Source organism: Strigops habroptila, chromosome 2, assembly GCF_004027225.2.
Source record: "Strigops habroptila isolate Jane chromosome 2, bStrHab1.2.pri, whole genome shotgun sequence".
Lineage (NCBI taxonomy): Eukaryota > Metazoa > Chordata > Aves > Psittaciformes > Psittacidae > Strigops > Strigops habroptila.
In genome coordinates, this window is record NC_044278.2 from 95291135 (window position 1) to 95312914 (window position 21780).

At 43.6% G+C, this 21780-nt stretch overlaps 2 protein-coding genes across 2 annotated transcripts in view; one reads left to right on the forward strand and one right to left on the reverse strand.

The window, feature by feature from the left end:
* The window catches only part of CAB39L (calcium binding protein 39 like), a 67703-nt gene extending 54876 nt beyond the window's left edge, over positions 1 to 12827 (reverse strand). The window contains exon 1 of the mRNA XM_030474060.2: positions 12770 to 12827. The gene's annotated coding sequence lies outside the window, so the exon portion shown is untranslated. The remainder of the gene's footprint in view (positions 1 to 12769) is intronic.
* A 319-nt stretch (positions 12828 to 13146) lies between these two features.
* The window catches only part of LOC115604452, a 44970-nt gene continuing 36336 nt past the window's right edge, over positions 13147 to 21780 (forward strand). Inside the window, exons 1-8 of the mRNA XM_030477577.1 lie at positions 13147 to 13214; positions 13505 to 13818; positions 14588 to 14647; positions 16571 to 16693; positions 18095 to 18305; positions 18390 to 18403; positions 18911 to 19064; positions 20101 to 20667. Of these exons, the coding sequence (XP_030333437.1) occupies positions 13788 to 13818; positions 14588 to 14647; positions 16571 to 16693; positions 18095 to 18305; positions 18390 to 18403; positions 18911 to 19064; positions 20101 to 20667 (1160 nt within the window). The 5' untranslated portion in view covers positions 13147 to 13214; positions 13505 to 13787. The remainder of the gene's footprint in view (positions 13215 to 13504; positions 13819 to 14587; positions 14648 to 16570; positions 16694 to 18094; positions 18306 to 18389; positions 18404 to 18910; positions 19065 to 20100; positions 20668 to 21780) is intronic.

Consider the following 21780-nt stretch of genomic DNA (forward strand, 5'->3'; position numbering starts at 1 on the left):
GAGTTCCTTTTGTTTTAATTAATAAACCAGGGTCATTCCTTGAATTTCTTAAACGGCAGAAGGCTGGCATTTGGAGAAGAGAAGGCTCTGGAGAGACCTTAGAGCAGCCTTCCAATACCTAAAGGGGGCCTACGAGAAAGCTGAAGAGGGACTTTTTATAAGAGTAAGTAGTGATAGAACAAACAGTGATGGTTTTAAACTGAAAGAGGGTAGATTTAGATTAGGTATTAGGAAGAAGATTCTTCCCTGTGAGGGTGGTGAGACACTGGCCCAGGGTACCCACAGAAGCTGTGCCTGCCCCATCCCTGGCAGTGTTCAAGGCCAGGTTGAATGGGGCTTGAAGCAACTTGGATTAGTGGAAGGTGTCCCTGCCCATGGCAGGGGGGTTGGAACTGGATGATCTTTAATGTTCCTTCCAACACAAACCATTCTGTGATTCTATGATTTTTTTAGCACAGGCAGTCTGTCCTGTGCTAAAACACAGGACCAACACTCAGCAGTGTGCTTATCTTCAGGACAACCTCTGTTTTGGAGAGCAGCTGAGGCACCTGGGTGTGCTTTGATTCAACTCTACCTCTGGGTAGTCTCAACAGTGAAGATCCCTAACAGGCTCTGGATACTTGGAAGAAAATAACTCAGCACATGACATAAATGGCAAGCTCTAGATATATAGTTTGTGTCAGGCCAAATATACTGACAGAAATCTTGGCAAACACCACTTCTCTATATGTCTCCGAATGAAATCTGACAGCTCCTTTATTACACAGCATACAGATCTATACTTACAATCACTGTCATCCCCTCTGGAAACAGGACAGTTTTCTTACACACGTGCTCTCTTCCTGAGGGAAGGGACTGATAATTTTTCCCATGTGTGTGTTTTTGCAGTCTGCATTTACAAAATAACTTTATCTGCCACAAAAATCTGTACTTCTGAAGGGTAAAACACTGCTACTGTCCAACACAAAAAACCCAGAAAGCTCTTGATTAGCACTGAAAGTGAGGGGTACCCCCTCACAAATGAAAAAGGAGGGGGTCTGAGGAGCTGTATCAGCTCAGACATGAGAAGTTATCTGGTATCTTTGAAAACAACAATACTTATATCCTAATCAGAAGCTATCAGAGTCAGCTGAACACCTGCAGAACACATTTTCTAATATCATACATGTATCCAGGATCTCTTTTCTTTCTCTTGTATGACATTCCTCAAAGTCATGTCCAAGCCTACCATCACAAGGAGACAAAATTTCATACCTATTAAACCCAGCAGAGATTCCTAAACTCAAGGAGTCAGAGCTGTAGGCCTGATAGAGGAAATAAGAGAGAAAAGTCCCCAAACCATTTCTTTCAAAACAGCAGTGCTCATAAGGACATAAAATGATGTCTGGCATTATTTCCAGTTTTAGAGTTTCCACCCCAGTGCCAGTGAAAAGAAAAGGCTTGTTTTCTTAGGGCAGGCAGAATCCTGTGAGAAGGTCACCTAGCGAGAGTCAGACCAGTTCAATTTTCCATGACCACAGCAAGACAGTCTCTACCAGCTGTCATCATGGGATGGAATTACTTTCACGAGCATAAGAACTTCCATTGAAATATTTCAGCACACAAAGACCTGTCTCCAAACAGCTGCGTATCAGCCGAGTAACTGAAGTCGTAAACCTAAGCTATTTAATATTTAATACCTCGTCTTTTAACCCAACAACCACACTGCCTATTTTTATGTTTTTCCATTTAAAGAAAAATACAGATGACATGGTTAGGAAGTTTAAAAGTAACAAGCAGTAAGAACCTGTGACAATTTACATAGAACTGGCTTTTCTTTCAAAATTGAAGACAAGTTCTATAGGCTTCCTATAGACTTGAGAAATAAGATCTTATTTGGAAAATAAGTTTGAAAGAGATTTTTTCCTCTTCTTGAAACAAGGAATGATTGTCGTTACTATCAACAAAAGATTTCAAAAACTGAAAGATCTACTCTGGTTCTCGCAAAGCATGAATTATTATCTGACTTAGCTCAACAGCTTCTTGAACAAGAGCAGCTTTTCAAAAGATCTTGTATCTTGACATTAATTTCAAGTGCTGGAGGATCTATGAAGTCTATCAACAAGCCAGTGCAACAGTTACCTAGTTACCACTCTAAATAATTTTTCCTTTTACGCAAATTCATATTTTTTACTTCCTGCCTCCTGCCACTGTAGTTCCTGTATTTATTCTCCACTTTGTTCATGCATAGGTACATGATCAAATCCTTTCAACAACAAACTCAGGATTTACTTCTTCACCACTACCTACATTAAGTATATAGGTAAGTTTTTCCAACACCTACAACCAGTACTGACTTCGATTTTAAAAGACGTCTTGAAGTGAATCCAGACTTCATTATATTCCAGAAGTGAGGTGAGGAGTATTAGAAAGGAAATCTCCCATTCTGTGTTCAGTGTACTCAACTACGACCAGCTCTTGGCTACACTTATCTCCAGGGAGTGTCCTGTTGACTGCCTGTTGCCCGTGAGCCTCGATACCTTGCAGTACTGGCGTTTTTTTGGATACTGTTCCTCATCCTTGAGGTGCATCCAGCCTTTTTCCATAGTGATTGACATCCCAAGCTAATAATGCTCTTTGATTCAAAATCACAAGGCTATGGCATCATTTGTCAGTTTTCTTCTCTACATGGCCTAAATAAAACTGTCAGGAAGGATTTTGCATTTTCTTCCAACTGTATTCATTTGGGACCAGGTTTTTTTCTGCAAAAATACATGCAACAACAGAACATCACAAAATCATCTCTTAATTCAATGATTCTTCTTTGAGGGTAACATTTTCAGGAGTCAGTTTCTAGACCGACTAGATCAAACCCTTCATCTAACTGATATACCAGACATTTTATAATATCTGTTTTCTACTGGTCATCTTGAATAACATTTGCTATGTTAAAATCCTTAAAATTTTGGACAGTTTTACATTAGCCATTAAAAAAATAATAACAAAATTCCTCAGTATCCATAAATTTGTAACACATTTTCTGAAGTGTTCTTTCAGTCTTTATTTACTGCTGTAATATGATGGACTTGTTCATAGTTATATCATTTGTACTATTCAGCTTCGTTCTCACTACAGATGTACATAACAGTTTTGTCTTTTCAGCACTGCTGTTGACAACTTTAGCTCGGCCATCGGACATGTGTCTGATCACTGTTCTTTTTGTTCCTGGTATTTTTAGAACTTCTTCTTATTACCCCTACATCCTAAAGAAAATCTAGAGAGTTTTTTTAACCATCCTTGTAAAAAAATTATTTATTCCTATATATTGGCTGCTGCCCCTGAACCACTTCTAAATCAAGATGGGACTCTTCCTTTGCTTAAACATCTTTCTGTATTTAGCTCTGCACATTCTAGTTACCCTCATGTTCTCATATCCCCCCCCAACTTTGACAGATACTCTTGTAGGTGATGTTAGAAGTATATTAGCAATGTAACAGCATGTCACATCACACAGAACAGATTTGCTTAGTTCCTCATGGTATTCCTCCTCAAAGATGGGAACATCACATAGTTTTGCAGCCATCTTCTCCCATAACCTTATGAACTGTGATGAGACCTTATGAGCAGTGATGAGGAGAGACTCAGTTTAGAGGGTGGAGAGACCTCGTGAGAGAGGAAAAAATATGGATAACATCTCTGTGCATGAAATTTTCTTAGCATTTAGCTGCTGCCTAAGAACTAGAATAGCATGAGGATACTCAAGAAATCCTCTGGCATATCTTCCTTTCCCACTAAAGGGTGGAACACAGATGAATCACAGGGGCATGTATCTCCTTAGAATCACAGAATCACAGAATAGTAAGGGTTGGAAAGGACCTTAAGATCATCTAGTTCCAACCCCCCTGCCATGGGCAGGGACACCTTGCCCTAAACCACGTGGTCCAAGGCTCTGTCCAACCTGGCCTTGAACACTGCCAGAGATGGAGCATCCACAACCTCCCTGGGCAACCCATTCCAGTGCTTCACCACCCTCACTGTAAAGAACTTCTTCCTTATATCTAATCTAAACTTCCCCTGTTTAAGTTTGAACCCATTACCCCTTGTCCTACCACTACAGTCCCTAAGGAAGAGTCCCTCCCCAGCATCCTTATAGACCCCCTTCAGATACCGGAAGGCTACTATGAGGTCTCCACGCAGCCTTCTCTTCTCCAGGCTGAACAGCCCCAACTCTCTCAGCCTGTCTTCATACGGGAGGTGCCCCAGCCCTCTTTATCATCCTCGTGGCCCTCCTCTGGACTTGCTCCAACAGCTCCATGTCCTTTTTATGTTGAGGACACCAGAACTGTACACAGTACTCCAAGTGAGGTCTCACGAGACCAGAGTAGAGGGGCAGGATCACCTCCTTTGACCTGCTGGTTACGCTTCTTTTGATGCAGCCCAGGATACGGTTGGCTTTCTGGGCTGCAAGCGCACACTGCCGACTCATGTTAAGCTTCTTGTCAACCAACACCCCCAAGTCCTTCTCTGCAGGGCTGCTCTGAATCTCTTTTCCACCCAACCTGTAGCAGTGCCTGGGATTGCCCTGACCCAGGTGTAGGACCCTACACTTGGCTTGGTTAAACTTCATAAGGTTGGCATCGGCTCACCTCACAAGCGTGTCAAGGTCCCTCTGGATGGCATCCCTTCCCTCCAGCGTATCAACCGAACCACACAGCTTGGTGTCATCGGCAAACTTGCTGAGGGCGCACTCAATCCCACTGTCCATGTCACCAACAAAGATGTTGAACAGGACCGGTCCCAGCACTGATCCCTGAGGGACACCACTCGTTACAGGTTTCCAACTGGACATTGAGCCGTTTACCACAACTCTCTGCGTGCGGCCATCGAGCCAGTTCTTTACCCACTGAGTGGCCCATCTATCAAATTGATGTCTCTCCAATTTAGAGACAAGGATGTCATGCGGGACAGTGTCGAATGCTTTGCACAAGTCCAGGTAGATGACGTCAACTGCTCTGCCCCTGTCCATCAGTTCCGTGGCTCCATCATAGAAGGCCACCAAATTGGTCAGGCAGGATTTCCCCTTAGTGAAGCCATGTTGGCTGTCACCAACCATCTCGTTGTTTTTCATGTGCCTTAGCATGCTTTCCAGGAGAAACTGTTCCAAGATTTTGCCAGGCACAGAGGTGAGACTGATTGGTCTGTAGTTTCCCGGGTCTTCCATCTTCCCCTTCTTGAAAATGGGGGTTATATTACCCTTCTTCCAGTCATCGGGAACTTCACCTGACTGCCAGGATTTGTCGAATATGATGGACAGTGGTTTAGCAATTTCATTCGCCAGCTCCTTCAGGACCCTTAGATTAATGCTGCTTTTTTGAAGGGAAAAACCTCTTCCAAACAACGCACAACCTACATACTACCAAGCCAATTTGACCTCAGGGTTCATTCAAACCTGTCTTCCTTCAAACTTGCCTTTGACCAAAAGCACTTTATCTTTTACTTTTGTATTTTGCCCAAGGCTATGTGCGACACTTGCAATAAAGCAGTACAGATGTCACAGGCAGTTACAGACCTACACATGGATTGTAATGTAGAAGACAAGACCTATTAGTGGCCTACAAATGAGGAGGAGTAGGACCAAAGGTCAGCACAATTTCTGTGTAATGAACTTGCATTTAGAAGGTTCGGCCCTACTTATCTCATTTCTTAAACCAATCTATCAAAGAAAAACTCAAAAAACAAACAAAACAAAAATGATAAAAAAAAAAACCCCAAACCCACACTTTGCCCAGAGATTGTGATATACCCAGTATTTGCCTTAACAAAGGACTACAACCATCCTCCAATCCTGCCCTTACTCCATAAAGTTCAATTTCATGCCTTCTTTCTAACAACAAACAAATCATATACTGCAGACAGCTTCCCATGCATCCAAAAGCAACAGGTAGTGAACGACCACGAATGGGTCTTTGCTTATCTGCAGAAGTGAAAGACAGCTGCCTCACTGCCAATGAACTGCAGAGAGCACACAATGCAAAGGTACACTTGAGGAGGGAAAGCTGATACAGCAATGCCTCCCTGCTGACATACGAAAAAAGGTGTAACAAAGAGCTGAAGGTTACGTGTTGCTCTGAACACTACAGCTGCTGGAAGTGAACTCTCCACATAATTTTAATCTCTCCATATCCAATGATCTCCAGTGCTCTAATTTAAAAAGCCCCACACAACTTCCTTCCCACACTTAACAGCAAGTGAACTATATTCTTTGCTGCAATAACTTTGTACATATGAATTTGTACAAGTACCTCTGTGCTAGATTGACACGGGGTCTTTAACAAAGACCATTCAACTGTCCCCACATTTCAAAGCCCAATTATGCAAAGATTCTTTCTTCCATCTTAATTCTTATCGCTTGCAACAGGAAACACAAGACACAAACATTACTGAGATATCAGAAGGTTTTCTTAAAGTCATGCTGTAAAATAATTTACAGATGTTGTTTCACAATTAAGTTGCTCTAAGATTACATTGCTGCCAAAAAGGGAAGTCTAGCCCCTAGTGCCATCACCTGCTTCGCATCGGTTCTAGGAATGGCACGACTGCAGAGGGACACTGATCAGCCTGCCGGGAACCCTGAAAATTTAACAGCTGGAGAAAACCAAACCTCCCATTTCTGCTAAAAACACATCTTTTGGAGAAGAAAGAGGAATTGTGGAGGGACTTGCTAAATATAACTGGTGTGAAATTTTTGGAACTACCTTTATTATTAATTTCCAAAGCAGACAATCCAGGATACAATACTAAAAGAACAAAGGAAAAGAAAAAATCCATCCACCTACTTTTTTGGAGGAGAGGGGATGCAATTTTAAAACATTTCTACAATACATGGTGGCAAAAACAGTGAACAACCAAAAAACATCCTGTCTTTTCTTCCTCATTCCCATACTCTGGCTGCAACCACATATCTTGATCTGCTAATGCAAGGATTACAGCACCTTGCTATGAGTTTATCAACAAAATCAATTCATTTTAAAAATAATCCTTCACTTAAAACTTACGCTACCAAACCACAACTCATATAACTGGTTCATCACCAACTTCAACAGAAACCATATCTGCACACTAAAGTAAGCTAACCAGCAGTATTTGGTGGACATTTTTTGGGGGGAGGTGGGCAGATACACATGAAATCTATTTGTTTAGCAGCAGTCAAGCTTACTAAAGCTTTTTATTTTTACTTTTTTTTTTGTAATGTGAGTCTGCATGCAATCTAAACGGGCTTGGTATTACTTTGTAACAAACAGCATATGTAGCCACTCCTGTGAAAGGAGTGCCAAATTCATACATTAGAGTCACTTAAGTAACATTTCCTATGAAAAAGGGTTGCAAAGGCTTGGGCTGCAGTTCATTTTGCTTATTCAGTGCAGCCCTAAGGACGACTCCCACAGGGCTTAGGGCAGCTCTGCCAGGTGCTGAATGCCATCCACAGCAATCCAGACACAGTAAGTGTTCTGCCCATACCACCACTTTGCTCATATTAAAGAAGCAGTTGCACAAACACTTTAAACTGGGATAAACGCCACTGTCAATACAATCAGGAAGCAATCCATCCATCTCCAGATGCTCATTTTGCACTTGGGCTACCCCAGTTCCCTCACAGAAGAAATACCAAGGGGCTGCACAGCAAATTAGATGGGGAAAGTCATTCAGATAAAATTAGCTGAGCCAAATAACCCCAACCAGTTCCCTGAGCAGTTCCCTATTGTTGAGCGTCTACACCATGATGTGTATTTACCCCGTTTTCTATGGCCGTACTCAATTCCTTTCAGTATATTTGAAACCTTAGAGGTTTCAGTTTTATTTGAAACCAGCTATTCCATCTACACACAGTAATGACTTCAAGCTTTTGTCATGGGCCTCCTTTTATGGCTTTTATTGGGTCAGGTCCAATTCCATGCCAGGCACTGCCTCCCTTTGCCTTCGTACAGCTGCTACCAAGAGAAGCACTAAGCCAACAAGCTTACACCAGTTGGCATCGCAAGGACAGCTTCAGCTGTGCTTTGATTTAAACAAATAAAAAGCAAATCCAAAAGTTGTGGAGCACTCCATGGAACATCTCTTAAGAATGAGAACACCGCAAATTCACTAAATCTTGAATATTGCTTAGAAAATTCTGCCTGCTACATCTTCATTTAATGAAAATACTTTGTGCACATACTTCATTCTGCATGCAAACCCACAAACAGAGCCCATCAAAGGGATCAGAATTGCAACCACTAGCTTTACTGCAGTGAAAATTTATTTCAGATAAATATATAGTTATGTTCACATGGAAAAATGAAGATAAAAAGGTTTTTAGGCACCCATTTATTTTGGTTTCCTTTCATCACATACATCCACTGCCTGGTGCCTCGAGACCTCAGGCCCTTTCAAGCACAACTGTAATCACAGACTTTCAGATCTTGTTAATTCATCCCAGTCACCCAAAATTAGAGGGCAGAGTTTTAGGTCTTGATTAGTGTATTATAGTGGGGCTGTGGCACAGCAAAGACAATGCATGCTGCTCTGCTTGGCCCGACGTTATCTAACATTTAAACCAGTCCTTGTTTTCTGTGTTCCTGAAACTGCCTGGAATCTACGTTGGCAACAAATACTGAGATAGTAAGACAGAAATACAGCTAAAACTGAAAACGTTTCTACTACATAAACAGTCTATAAAGATTAAATGCATTGCATTACCAGTCTCCAAATGCAGGCCTTGAAGAATAAGCCAGCTAGTGGATAGTTAAGAGTTTCATTGTATTAGGCCAGAGTCCAAAACCCTCAAGCCAGTTGGTATTTAACAGACATCTAGGTCCTCCACATGAAAGAAGTCTATTGTCTAAACAGTGACACAAATTTTTCCTTTCCTTTTCATAGCCGGTCTCTGCCTGTGTTTTAAGATTCCCTTAGGACCATAACAGTATGATTTTAGAAGCTCCACTTCTCAAATGGACAATTTGTTTGACACTAAATTGCCAGGAATGCAAACATGCTTACATCACAGGTAGAACAACATCATTCTACAAGCTTCTCAGAGATCCCAAATCTCCCCTTTCTTTGATTTAATGGCTGGGAAAAATTAACATCCAAACAACCTGACTGAAACCTACTATACCTACAATAGCAACAGAATCACAAAACAGAGTAACAAAAGATACTGAGGGTATGAAAATAGTCTGTGGTAAGTCCAATTAGTAAGCAAGGTACCTACAGGGAATATCAGTCTGTGTCTTCACAAACAATGATGTGTTACAACATGTCTAAGATAAACCAAAGGATACCCCACTGAACACATTTGTAAAGAAGCAATGATCTGTGATCTATATAAAATTGCCTTTTCTCTGACCTGTTATCTTACTCAGGGTAACCAGATGCGTGAAAAACAAGAGACTACATATAGACCGTACTTGAACTGATCAATGTCATAAAAGAGAATATTATGCATTTTGAAAGAATGAAGTGTGGATACTTATCTATAAGGGAGCAAGTTAACTCAGCAAGAAGGATAAGAGGAAGGATGTGACAGAAAAGGAGTACTCAATTGATATGAAGTTGCTTTAAGAAGAAGACTCAATGAAACAAAGAGCAAATCCCATCAGAAAAGGACAATAAGCTAAAGGAGAATTATAAAACATTTTCTGAATGCCCACGGCTTTCCAAAGTCTATGGCTTTGACTGCTTTGCTATTTTCTGGAGTGCAACTGGTGTCTCTGTACCTCACCCAAGCCTATGTGGCCATATGAAGAAACACCCAAATCCCTACCGTGCTCGAGACTATAAAAATATCACTGGAGAAAAGAACTGGATGAGGTAGTTCCTTTTGGACCAGCTTCATCTCCTCCCACTCACAGGAGCCATTTGTGGTCTGCCTGTCTATGAAGTTGTTCATCTGAAGTCTTTAAATACAACCAGAACTATGTAACACACAAGTGTAATTCAGCAACTCCATCAAGAGCACCATTCAGCAGGACAGGCAGCCCTTTCACTGTCACCCTAACAAAGGTGCTAGCAAACCTGTAATCATGTGGAATGGGCTGGCCTCACCTTTTGGTGCACTTAGTCACTCCAGGTCTAGACTGCAGAGCCCCGGGAAGCTCAAACCACTGCTGAAGGAATGCTGTGGGCAGGTTACTGCAATGCCAGATCAACATCACTTGTGAGCTTCTGCCACCTTACAAGTCTGGGAAGAACTGAGCTCACTGGCAGAATGTGCTGCTGTGTTGCGGAAAGCCTATTTCACTGTTCTAGACAAAAGCAAAACCAAGGAAACTCAGATATGCTTCAAAACTGCCTCTTATAGTCCTTAAGACCTATTTCACATTCTTTTGCTTCAAATAACAAGCAAAATATGTTACTGATTTCTCTTTTGAGAGGCATGTAGTCATGTGCTTCCAGCTTCTTCCATCACTCCCAGTTGCTTATAAAAGCTTCTGAGTGCTACTAACACTTTACAGGGAGTAACACAGACTACACCAGTGTTAACCTCTTCACTATGTCCTGTGCATTCACTTGCTAGAATACAGAAAACTGCATTTCCAGTCACACTGACATAAAGCATGTTGATAGCTGTGTGAATGCAAATGCCTGATTTCAATCGATCATAAATTTCCTTTCAGCAGATTCCTTGCACTGGCCTCCCAAGGACAGCCTCAGCACTTCCACGCTCTCTTTTCTGGAGCCTGTATCTCCATGACCACCACAGTGGTGTGTGTTCACTGACTAGACCCCATGGTGGCAGGTGGAATAAGCTCCAGCAGCTTGCTCAGAGCTGCAGGATAACGCCATGCACTCCCAAGTAAAACTGCCATCATCGTCAGATTCCTAATACCTACATTTCAATGAATTATTGCTGGAAAAAGGCTCAAGCTCATTTGCTCTCATGACCATGAAGCATACAGCAAGTTTATAATCACAAAACCCCAATCAAATCATCACACTATCAGGCAAGCAGACATATACAACCCTGTTACCCAACCATGAATACAATTATTTAACAACACTCATTGTTTCTCAGATCGCTGTATCATCTCCATATTGCTGATCAACGTTTACCACATACTTTCAAAGAGCACAGGCAAACACAGGAGGCCATTTAGGAGGCATTTAAGGAAGGAAAAATTTAGGAGGAATTCACCTTTTAGAGCAACTTCTAATTACTACAATCATTATGATGCTGGGCTCCATCTTCTCTGTATTTGGTACATTCCCCATACAAAATTTGTACCACCACAAGTGTTTCATAACACAGTACTCAATTGCACATATATTAATAATTCAGTAAAATGAAATTACTTAATCTGCAATCATCATCTCATAAAGCACTATATTCCAAGAGCAAGAACAGCCTATACTTAACATAAACAATGACAGGAGAGAAATCTTTTTAAACACATAAACTACTATTTTCATTGGGAGATTTGTCAGCACATTAGTAATGCTGAGCCATCCTGTCCCAGCAATGTTATTGTTCATTGTCCATTTCCCTCAGTAGAATTAGGCTGTACTCATGGGCTGATCAGTGAACTTCAAACACAGGCATGGAGGTAGAGGTGCCTATGTAAGCATTTAAAAGGTTTTATAAAAGTACAAAGCAGATGCTGGACATCAGATACTTCTGGAGAATCCTGGGTCTGACCAGAGCTCTAAGCCATATAAATGTAACATCCCCCCCTCCCCAACTATCCCCCAAAAGTATTTCTTTATACTTTTAATAATATCCACAAGATTGGAAATGATTTGACAATTATTTGAGCATATTATGCTTATGTCTACAGTATAAAGTGGTGGTAAAAAAGAAGTGACACAAAGCAATGACAAACCACCTTGAAAAATTAACTGGGTAAATTATTGCCTCTCTAAAAAACACAGACTTTACAGAGGCATAAAGCAACCACTTATATAGTAATGCTGCTGAAAAAATTAAGGGCAACGTAAACTACTTTTATTTTCACATTTTGAATCAAAAGGCACTAACAATTTGGCACTTCAAAGGGTACAGCTGCAACCAGCAAAGGCAAATGGCAGGGGCCAGCAGTGAAGTTATGCAACACATTCACTTATTAATATTTTAATTTGTTCAACTGGAATCAAAGGCCCAAACATCCCTCAGTTAACTTGCCTTTATTCTCCCGTCCTCCCCACCTGTGTGCCTGCAGCCCCACTGAGCTCAGCCAGCTGCCACGACCCCTCTCACAGAATCACAGGATGATTTGGGTTGGAAGGGACCTTAAAGCTCACCTACTTCCAACCCCCTGCCATGGGCAGGGATACCTTCCACTAGACCAGGTTGCCCAAAGCCCTGTCCAACCTGGCCTTGAACACTGCCAGGGATGGGGCAGCCACAGCTTCTGCGGGCAACCTATGCCAGTGTCTCAGCACCCTCACAGGGAAGAATTTCTTCCTAGTATCTAATCTAGGTCTACCCTCCTTCAGTTTCAGTTTAAAACCACTACTCTTGTCCCTGCATACCCCTGTAAAAAGTCCCTCAGGCTGTCTTCATAGGAGAGGTGCTCCACCCCTCTCCTTGACTCTTTGAACAAGACAGCTTCCCGCCCGGGTCTGGTGACTGCCCGGACTCCACACCAGCTGTGGGAAGACCCACAGGCATTGGGGGCGCACAGCAGGCTGCCGCACCCCACAACCACACGCTGAGAGGCCCCACATCCCCCAACCCCTCAGGTCAGGCAGGCCCCACCAGACCCAAATGAACGTCGGGTCCATCCCTTCAGCCTAACGCTCCCCGAGCCCTCACCCTCCCCGGCCAGGCGGCCGCTCCTGCGCCAAGATGGCGGCGCCGCCACAGCGCCCCCCCGCCGCCAGCAGCCGCGAGTTACGGCCCCGCCCACAAGATGGCGCCCCCGCCCCCCCTGCCCGCCCCTCTCCCGAGCCAGCGCTGCCCCATTGGCCAGCGCCGCGCCAATAGCTTACGTGCGCGGCCCACCTCCTGCGCGCCGCCATTCGCTCTCGCGGCACGGCCCCGCCCCGCGCATGCGCGCTACCAAGGAGACGCGGCCGCCGCGCGCCGCGGGGGGGCGGGGCTGCGGGCGCTGCGGGGGACGGGGCGGTGCTGGTGCGCGCGCGCGGGGCCCGCCGCGGGGGCGGGGCGATGGCCGCGCTGAGGGGGGGGCGCGGATGGCAGGGCGGCGCCCCCTGGCGGGCGTGGAGCGCGGCGCGGCCCCGCTGAGCGCTGCCCGCAGGTACCGTTACGCGGGGTCGAGCCAAGGGGAGGGGGTTGCGCCTCGGCCGCGCGGTCCCGCAGCAAAGCCCCGCGGGGGCTGCCCCGGAGAGCGCCGCGCGGCGGTACATGGGACCTGTCAGCCGGCGGGGGGGATCAGCCCGGCCCGGCCCGGCCTGCCCCGGGCCGCAGCCCGTTCTCCGCAGAGCTCGGGGAACGCGTGCCCGGAGGAGCAGCGGGGTGCGGGTAACCCTGCGCCTCAGCGCGGCACCGCACGCACGGCTTTCATCCTTTTCTCTGCTTAATCCCCAGACAAGCCGAGAGGCGTTGGCCAGAGGAGGGTGGAAGGTGCTGGAGCGAGGCCCCGAGTGGTGCACGAGTATCCTAGGGCCGGCCCCGGCACAGGCTCACCACATGTCAGCCCAGGGCAGGTGCTGGCCCAGCGCTCCCAGCCTGACGCGCAGACCAGCTCCTGTCCGCAGGCCCCTGGCGCTGACCCTGCAGCGGTGTTGGAGGACAGCGAGAGCAACACGGGGCTCCCCTACCTGAGCTGGGCTCAGTGCTGGTGGTACCCCAGCGAGTGTACCAGCCCTCCATGCAGCCGCCCCAGAAGATGGAAGAGAAACGTAAGCCTTAAAACTGATATGTTTTGAATAGTCATTGGGCAAATCATGTGAAAAACCTTTCAAGGAATCAACAGTCTTCACTTAACCTCTTTTCCCAGTCAACCAAATGAAATTTCTGTGCCAGAATGAATGGATACGGGGTTTTTATCAGTTATAGCATAGAAGAGATTAAGTAGCTAACTTATAAGTAAGGTGCATTTTATGCTCTCTGTGGTGTTAGAGGTGATAGTCAGAAATTTGGTATCTTCAGTGTGGTTGCAGAATGCTGCCTTACTTCTCCCTAGTGGTATTACAGTGCAGACATCTCACTTTATCTCACATCTGTTGAGAAGCAGATTCAGTAATTATTTTACCTAAAAAAGCCTTAATTTTCCCCTAAATAAATCAGTTTAGTTGCAATACTGCTGTATAGGCAGCAGTAATTTGAAAAAAGAGAGAAATGTGAGCTAATAGGCAGTGGGGATTATGTAGGCTCAGCTGAGTATGCTGGAAAGTCTGGTTCATCCCGTGACAGCTTCATGCTGGAGGGATAACAAGAAGTTACCTATGTAATAAAGAATTCCCTCACACAGCTTGTTTCATCTGAGTGTTGGCTAGGGCCTGACGAGATGTGCAATGGCTATTTCACCACAACGCTTTCTCGTGCAGTGCTCCCACTGATACCTGATGGAGTATTTACTGGTATAAATTTTGGAAAACTTAGTAGCTACAACCATTTTAATTTCTCACCTGATCTCTTACTTACTTGTCCATTCTGCACCTCTCGCAGCACTGGGTGACCTCCTTGAAGTGGAGAACCTTCCCGGTTCCAGGGAGGAGAGGCTTGAAGGTAGGATAATTTGGATTTGTGGAGGGAAAGGGGAAGGTGGTATATATTTGGCGCCACTTCTGGTGTAAAAATGATAACCAGAAAACAATAGTTTTGTCTTCTATGGTGTGTGTGTAAGATGTTAGCAGCACTACAGATCTTATATAGCAAAAACGCACCCAAGTATTTTTTCCAGTAGCTGGCATGAGTAGCCCTGGCCTTGGCTGTTTTTTTCTTGCTCTGGCATCATTCCCCTGCGCAGTGCTGAAAAAGAGACATATATGGCAACAAGGATGCTGTAAAGTGAAAAGACAATCCCTCCAGGGGTAATGGCCTCAGCCAGGGTTAGAACTGTTGCCGCCAGATGCCAGTGCACACCCTGAGTCATCAGCTGGTGAGATCATTTTGAGCGCTGACGAGGTAGATGCGTCCTGTATCTGTTCATTCCCTGTCCCCCTGGCTGGGGTTGGCAAGAGCAGCGTTAGCACTGGAGAGCTCAGTGGTGTGGACATCTGTCTTTTCTGAAGTGGCAGTTGTACTGTGAGCTTCATATGTGATCTTGGCTTCTCCATGCAAAACCAAGATTTTGCTGCTAAAGTTTTGGGGCACTCCAGCATGAGAATTGGGGAAGGATTTCCAAGGTGAGTGGTTTGAGCACTACACATAGTGTAGTGTATGTTTTATAGAGTCATAGAATCACCTAGGTTGGAAAAGACCTTTAAGATCATCAAGTCCAACCATTACCCCAGCACTGCCAAGGCCACCACTAACCCGTGTCACTGAGGGCCTTGTCTACACGGTGTGTGAACACTTCCAGGGATGGTGATGCCAGCACTGCCCTGAGCAGCCTGTTCCAAGGCCTGAGCACCCTTCCTGTGAAGAAATTGTTCCTAATCTCCAGTCTAAACCTACCCTGGCACAGCTTGAGGCTGTTATCTTGTCTTATCACTTCTTACTTGGGAGCAGAGACCAGCCACCTCCTGGCTCCATCCTCCTATCAGGTAGTTGTAGAGAGTGATAAGGTATCCCGAGCCTTCTCTTCTCCAGACTAAACACCCCAGTTCCCTCAGCTGTTCCTCATCACACTTGTGCTCTAGACCCTTCACCAGCTCCATCGCCCTTCTCTGGACCCGCTCCAGCACCTCAATGTCTCTCTTGTAGTGAGGGGCCAGAACTGAACACGGGCCCTGCCCCACCTTGCCTTTCTTTGCCCCACCTTGCCCCGCCCCACACCACCCCACCTTGCCCCTCCCCACCCTGTCCCCCTTTCAAAGGTGCAGACACTCGGAAGAGAAGAGCTTCTGAACCAGGAGCTTAGAAAACACTTCTTTAAACAAAATGTTCTTTATAAATATTTCTAGTGGAGGAAGGAGGCACGATATTAGGGTTGTATTAGTTACTGCAACTGACATCACTTGGTGAACAAAATTTATCAAACTGCTTTTATGTGAAAGTATTTTGAACCTTTTTTCCCTGGAAAACGTAACGAAAATACTGATGGGACAGGATAGCTTGTGTAGCTAAGCGAAGTTACAGTTGTTAACAAAAATCCAGGTGTCTTTTGTCTAATATATTCAGTTCATGTGTCACTTTTTTGCGTTTGAGTGGTGATTAATTTATAGTGGGGCTAATTTGCTGGTGTTTGGAGAAAGGCTTCCACAGCACCTTTTGTAGATGTGCTTGAAAACTTACTTGAAGAAGGATCATGGGCCATTGGAAGCCATTCTAGTTCGTCACTTGGCTTCTGTTTCACTTTCATTATTAGGTTTAGGAATAGACTTCTGAAGGTTTAAGCCTACAGAAGAAGATAGTTGTCCTGCCTGCTTTTTCAGAAGTGCCTCCCAATGAAATGAGCAGGAGCCTTTCAAAATTCCACTAGAGCTACTTGTGGTTTTAGACTTTTTGGGAGCTTTACAGTCTTGTAAATGGAAATTTGCATTTCAGGTGATTTGAAGACCTTCTGGACACAGTTGGGAGGTAGAAGAGTGGATGTCATATTTGAGCAGGTGCAAAATGTGCTGCTGTTACTAAAGGAAAAGATCAAAAATGGAACTGCCACAAATGAAGGTTTGAAATCCTTGTGATGGTTAAGCTGGACTGCTGGGGGGCTATGGCCTGCTTTGTCTAGGGCTGTGTGTTATCTGCCACTATTCAGGTATCTCTGAATTTAAATTACTTGGTAATTGGCATTTTTAAGAACTTTTAAAAATATGCCTTCTTTTTTTGAAAGAATACTAATAATTTCAGGTGCATTTTGCCATTTTCTTGTTTTGCCTGTATACCTTTTCAAACAACATGTGGCTCTTAAGCATATAAAACTGAAATGTTTATTCTTGAGAAATAATGGAGTATCTGCAGTGCCTTGTGTTTTATCTATCATCAGAAGGTTTAGACTTTCAAGTTGATCTCAGTGAATGGAATGGGTTTGGGGTGGAGTTATAATCGTGTTATTTCATGTCAGAGACACCATTGTAACTTGAAACATTGGTAGAAAAATGTCACAGTGATGCATTGAAGATTGTTCATGATTTCCAGGGAAATAAATTTCCTGTATCTACACCAAAATCAGAAGTCTGATAAGCTTGGAGCAGTATGCAAGTTTCTTTTTACTGGTTTATTTAAGTCAGAAAAATTACTTTTTTTTTTTTTTTTTGAATGAAGTTATCCATGTACCTGTATTATATGGATCTTATTGTGCCTTCTTTTTGTGCAAGAAAATGTACAACAGTGTAAGATGCTTTAAGACAGGTATAGCCACACACTGCATTGTAGTGCTTGCTCTAAATTGGTAGCGCATTTTTGTGTGTATTGGAGCTGCCACATTGTGATTTTTATGACAAAATATTACAGCAGTGCATAGATAAAAGTTGAACTTGAATCCCCAGATGGCACAATGAATCTGTGACATAGTTAAATTTGAATTTTTCTATGCTTTGTTCTGTAAAAATTTCAAACTAAAATATTAACATGGATTTTGCTGACATTTGTCTGCCACCTTGTAATATTTATTGCATGGGGTAAGAGGTTGAGACAGCTCTGGTCCCTTTGTGTTCTTATTATCTGAAGGCCATTTCCATCAATTTAGGAGTAGGTCTGCCAAGATCCAGGCCTTTTATCCAGAAGATGACTAGTCTGATGACGAAGTAAAGAGAAAAACTTACACTAAATTTTGCTTATGGCTATTACTGCTACTGGTTGGTGTGTGCTTGGAAACATTCCAGCAGCTTTCCAAAAGCCAAAAGATACTCAGTGCTGATTCACAGCTACTAACACGAGCTGTAATGTTGTAGTTATTAAGGGCTGTGGTGCAAAAGGTTTCTAATAGCGTCAGGCTTGCAATGCTCTATTTTAGTATTGTGAGGAAACAAGTGTTTCTTGAGGACTTACACCTTGTTTTCCCTATTGTCATTGTCCCTGTTATCATTACTTAAATTACACTGAATATGTTTTGTTTTGGGTTTTGCACAGAATACTGGCAGGCTTGGGCACTGGTGAATGAAGCTAATGTAGGTGATCTCTTAACCTTGACAAATGGTATGTGCGTCTCGATTGTATTTATTTGGTGTGTGGATTTAATTTGTCTTGTTTTACTCACCAGGAGCTTATTTCCCTTCGTTGAAATCAATAAAATAATTCTGAGAAGCCTGTTAGCATTACAAGGGAAAAAACATAATTATTAGTTGTCTCAGGTACTGGACCTTGGACTGTCACCTGGGTTTGTATTTTTGTGGTTTGTGTGTATGTGCATATGGCTTGTACCAAGTGAAGAGGGCTTGAGTTAGTAAGCCTAATGAACCCGAGCTGTCTGCAAGCAGAGTGATCTTGTGCGTGGCTCCTCTAGCTGTAATACCCTGGCAGCCTTTCACCTAAATTAATGAAAAGAAATCTGTGTATGTGTTTCACATGCATGTTGTCTCCATGAACTTTGAAAATAAAATGAGCAAATCACCTGGGCATCTGTGAAAGAGAGTACATTTTCATGATACATTTCTGCCTCGGGTTTATCAATGCACACCTACATTTTACCCTTTGGGGGAAAAGAAAGGAGAGAGAGGGAGACAAGGAGCAGGAGAGAAGGTATGAGAGTGTGTGTCGTGTCAGCTAGTCACTCACTTGCACACCTATATGCAAACACATTACTTTTGTGTAAATTGTAAAAAGCAGTAGGGCTTTTTAGTAGGGCACTTGCTAGCGTGCTCTTTGTTAGCTGTAGTTCACAGCAATGCTTTGGTTTTAATGTATTTTGGCAATTATCTCTTTAGTAACTAAAGTAAGTTTGATTATAACTTGACATGTGGATTGATGAAGTTCTTGCTTGCATGGAAATTTTTGCAGTAAGTGATGTGTTTGATGGAGATGGCATACAGGAAACCAAACCCAAGCTGCAGCCTCTTCTTACAGATGACAACACTGCAAAGTCTGTAAAAGGTTCTCGAAGGTCGGTGTATTTATTCGTTTATTCCAGTTCCTTATTTACCATATTCTTCAAGGTATTTGAGCAATTTTAATCTCTCTCTTGTATTTCTAAATTCATCATTTTAAACTCAGTTTTGAATGCTGCCAGTTTTCAAAGTGAAAGTATTTTTAATTTGACCTACACGGAAAACCTGAGGTTTTGAGTAGACTTGTCTGATTTACCATGTGAGAAAATTGCAGAATAAAACACGGCATTAGGTCGTGAAGGGCATGTAGTGATAGGACAAGGGGGAATGGCTTTAAAATGAAAGAGGGTAGGCTTAGATTAGGTATTGGGAAGAAATTCTTTACTGTGAGGGTAGTGAGCAGGTTGCTCAGAGCAGGTTGCCCAGAGAAGTTGTGGCTGCCCCACCCCTGGAGGTGTTCGAGGCCAGGCTGGATGGGGCTTGGAGCAACGCGGGCTAGTGGAAGGTGTCCCTGCCCATGGCAGGGGGGTGGATTAGATCATAGAATCATAGAATAGTAAGGGTTGGAAAGGACCTTAAGATCATCTAGTTCCAACCTCCCTGCCATAGGCAGGGACATTTATGGTCCCTTCCAACCCAAACCATTCTGTGATTAAAGATCCATGAGTATTACCAGGATTGTCGGGGTAAAGACTTACGAATTTTTGAGTTCAGTTCTGAGGCTTTCACAGACTGTGCAGATTGTCAGGCACATGAGTCTCTCTGTACTTGGCCTCCAGTAGTGACTTGGAAGATGGGGTAAAGATATTGTGGGCTTTTTTCCTAATATCTTTTCAGTGGTTTAGTATGTAAGTTCATTCTGGGAAGAAGCTGTTGCTTTTTTTAAATTTTATTTTAATGCCAATGAATATGTCTTCATATGATGTTAGGACAGTAACACAATGAGAACAGTGATTCAGAGAAGCCCTTGGCCTTCTAGCAATAGGCTCTTTCCTTCCTGTACTAATAACATTGATCACTAAAATCCTGAGTGTTCTACTTGTTTTCTAAGCTGCTGCTCTTTTTTCTTTCTTTCTTTTTTATTCCAAATAGCAGAAATAAGGAGATGGAAAAAACAGGTTCAGGGAGTAAAGAAGCATCTAGTAAAATTCAAGATTTACCTTCAAACCTGCAGTATCAGAACCACAAGTGCTCTAGTGCGTGTCTTGCCAACAGAGCAGCAGGCTCCTACAAGGGTGAAAATCCTCTTAAGATACCGATCCTGTTTCACTTCCAAAGACGCCATGCAAAAGCAGACTGCCTTTCCAAATCACTGGATGTGAATTACAAAGCTCCTTGCGGTCGGAGTCTGAGAAGCTTTCAAGATGTACAAAATTATTTGTTTGAAACTGAGTGCAATTTCTTATTTGTTGATTACTTCTCCTTCAACACATATGTACTGTTGGGCAGGAACACTGTAAATCCTGAACCCCTTGTGTTTGATTTTGATATTAGCAATGGAGCCGAGTCTGTGCCCGTTTCCTTCTGCAATGATATTGACCGTGCAAGATTACCTTATTTCAAATATCGGAGGGCATCATGGCCACGAGGATATTATTTCAACAACTTCTCCAGCATGTTTGTTGATTCATGTGACTGCACAGATGGCTGCATTGATAGGTAGGTAGAAAAATCAAATGCCAGACATGTGGTGCATGATGCCTCAATAGTAGGCTGGTGTCACTAATGGAGGTGCACAGTACCCAACAGTGACGAATAACATAGGACCAACGCTGCTGGAGTATTTGGTAGTTGTCTTGTGCCATGCTCTGTGTTGACTGACACCACTGTGTCTTTGTCTTCTGCAGAACTTGGGTGCTCCTACCTGTCCAGCCCCTGTTGTAGGGGAGAAAGCAATCAGCAGGTGGATTACTGTGTTCCTTTCCCTTTCTTCCCAAATTAGCAGTGCAACTCCTTCAGGTGGAGCTGGCAGGCACATCTCTCAGCTTTGGGAAAGGAGTGGGAGAGGGAGAGTCTTGTGCCAGCAGAGGAATGCTCATTTTCCTGGCAGGCAGTGAAGGATCATGCATGACAACTTCTGCTGCAACTCCTGCTGTGGGATGTTATCCTAGAGATGAATGGGACAGCTGGAGAGACCAGATCATTTGGAACTTAGGAGGTTACTGAGGGCAGAGGAGGAAACATCCCCATTCACAACCTCTGCATCCCATCTTTCCCTTTGTCTAAACAGAAGCTAGAAGTCACAGAACACATTAATGTTCTGAGCAGTTCAGATGATGCTGCTTATTGCTGTCTTTTTCTAAAGCTCAGTAACTCTGGGCTACATGTTACTCTGTGGGAACTTGTCACAGTTAACGTGAGTTTGGTGATAATTTTGTCCACTTTCTTGAAGGGTGTTTGTGTGATCTATGCTTATAGGTGTTATTTGGTGCTGAATTCATTTTGTATTATTGATAGCTAGGGCAGTTGCATGTGCTGGTGTGCAGTATAATTGCCCATAAGCCAAATAAAGCTTGAAATCACAGTCTAGTATAATGAAGCTTCAGTAATTAAAATTACTTAGTTTCAGCTGAGTGGTGGGGAACAGGGAACACATAGCATGCTGCTTCTTTGCACTTAACTCTTCCAAGAGCTGAGATGCTTTTGATGTGCAGTTTTGGGGTCCAGGACTTGATCCATGAGGTCTTTGGAGTTGTCATGACATGAGATGGTGAAGACCAGCATTGTTGCCTGAGTTCTCCAATCCACAGCATGAAATTCTTCACTTCCTGG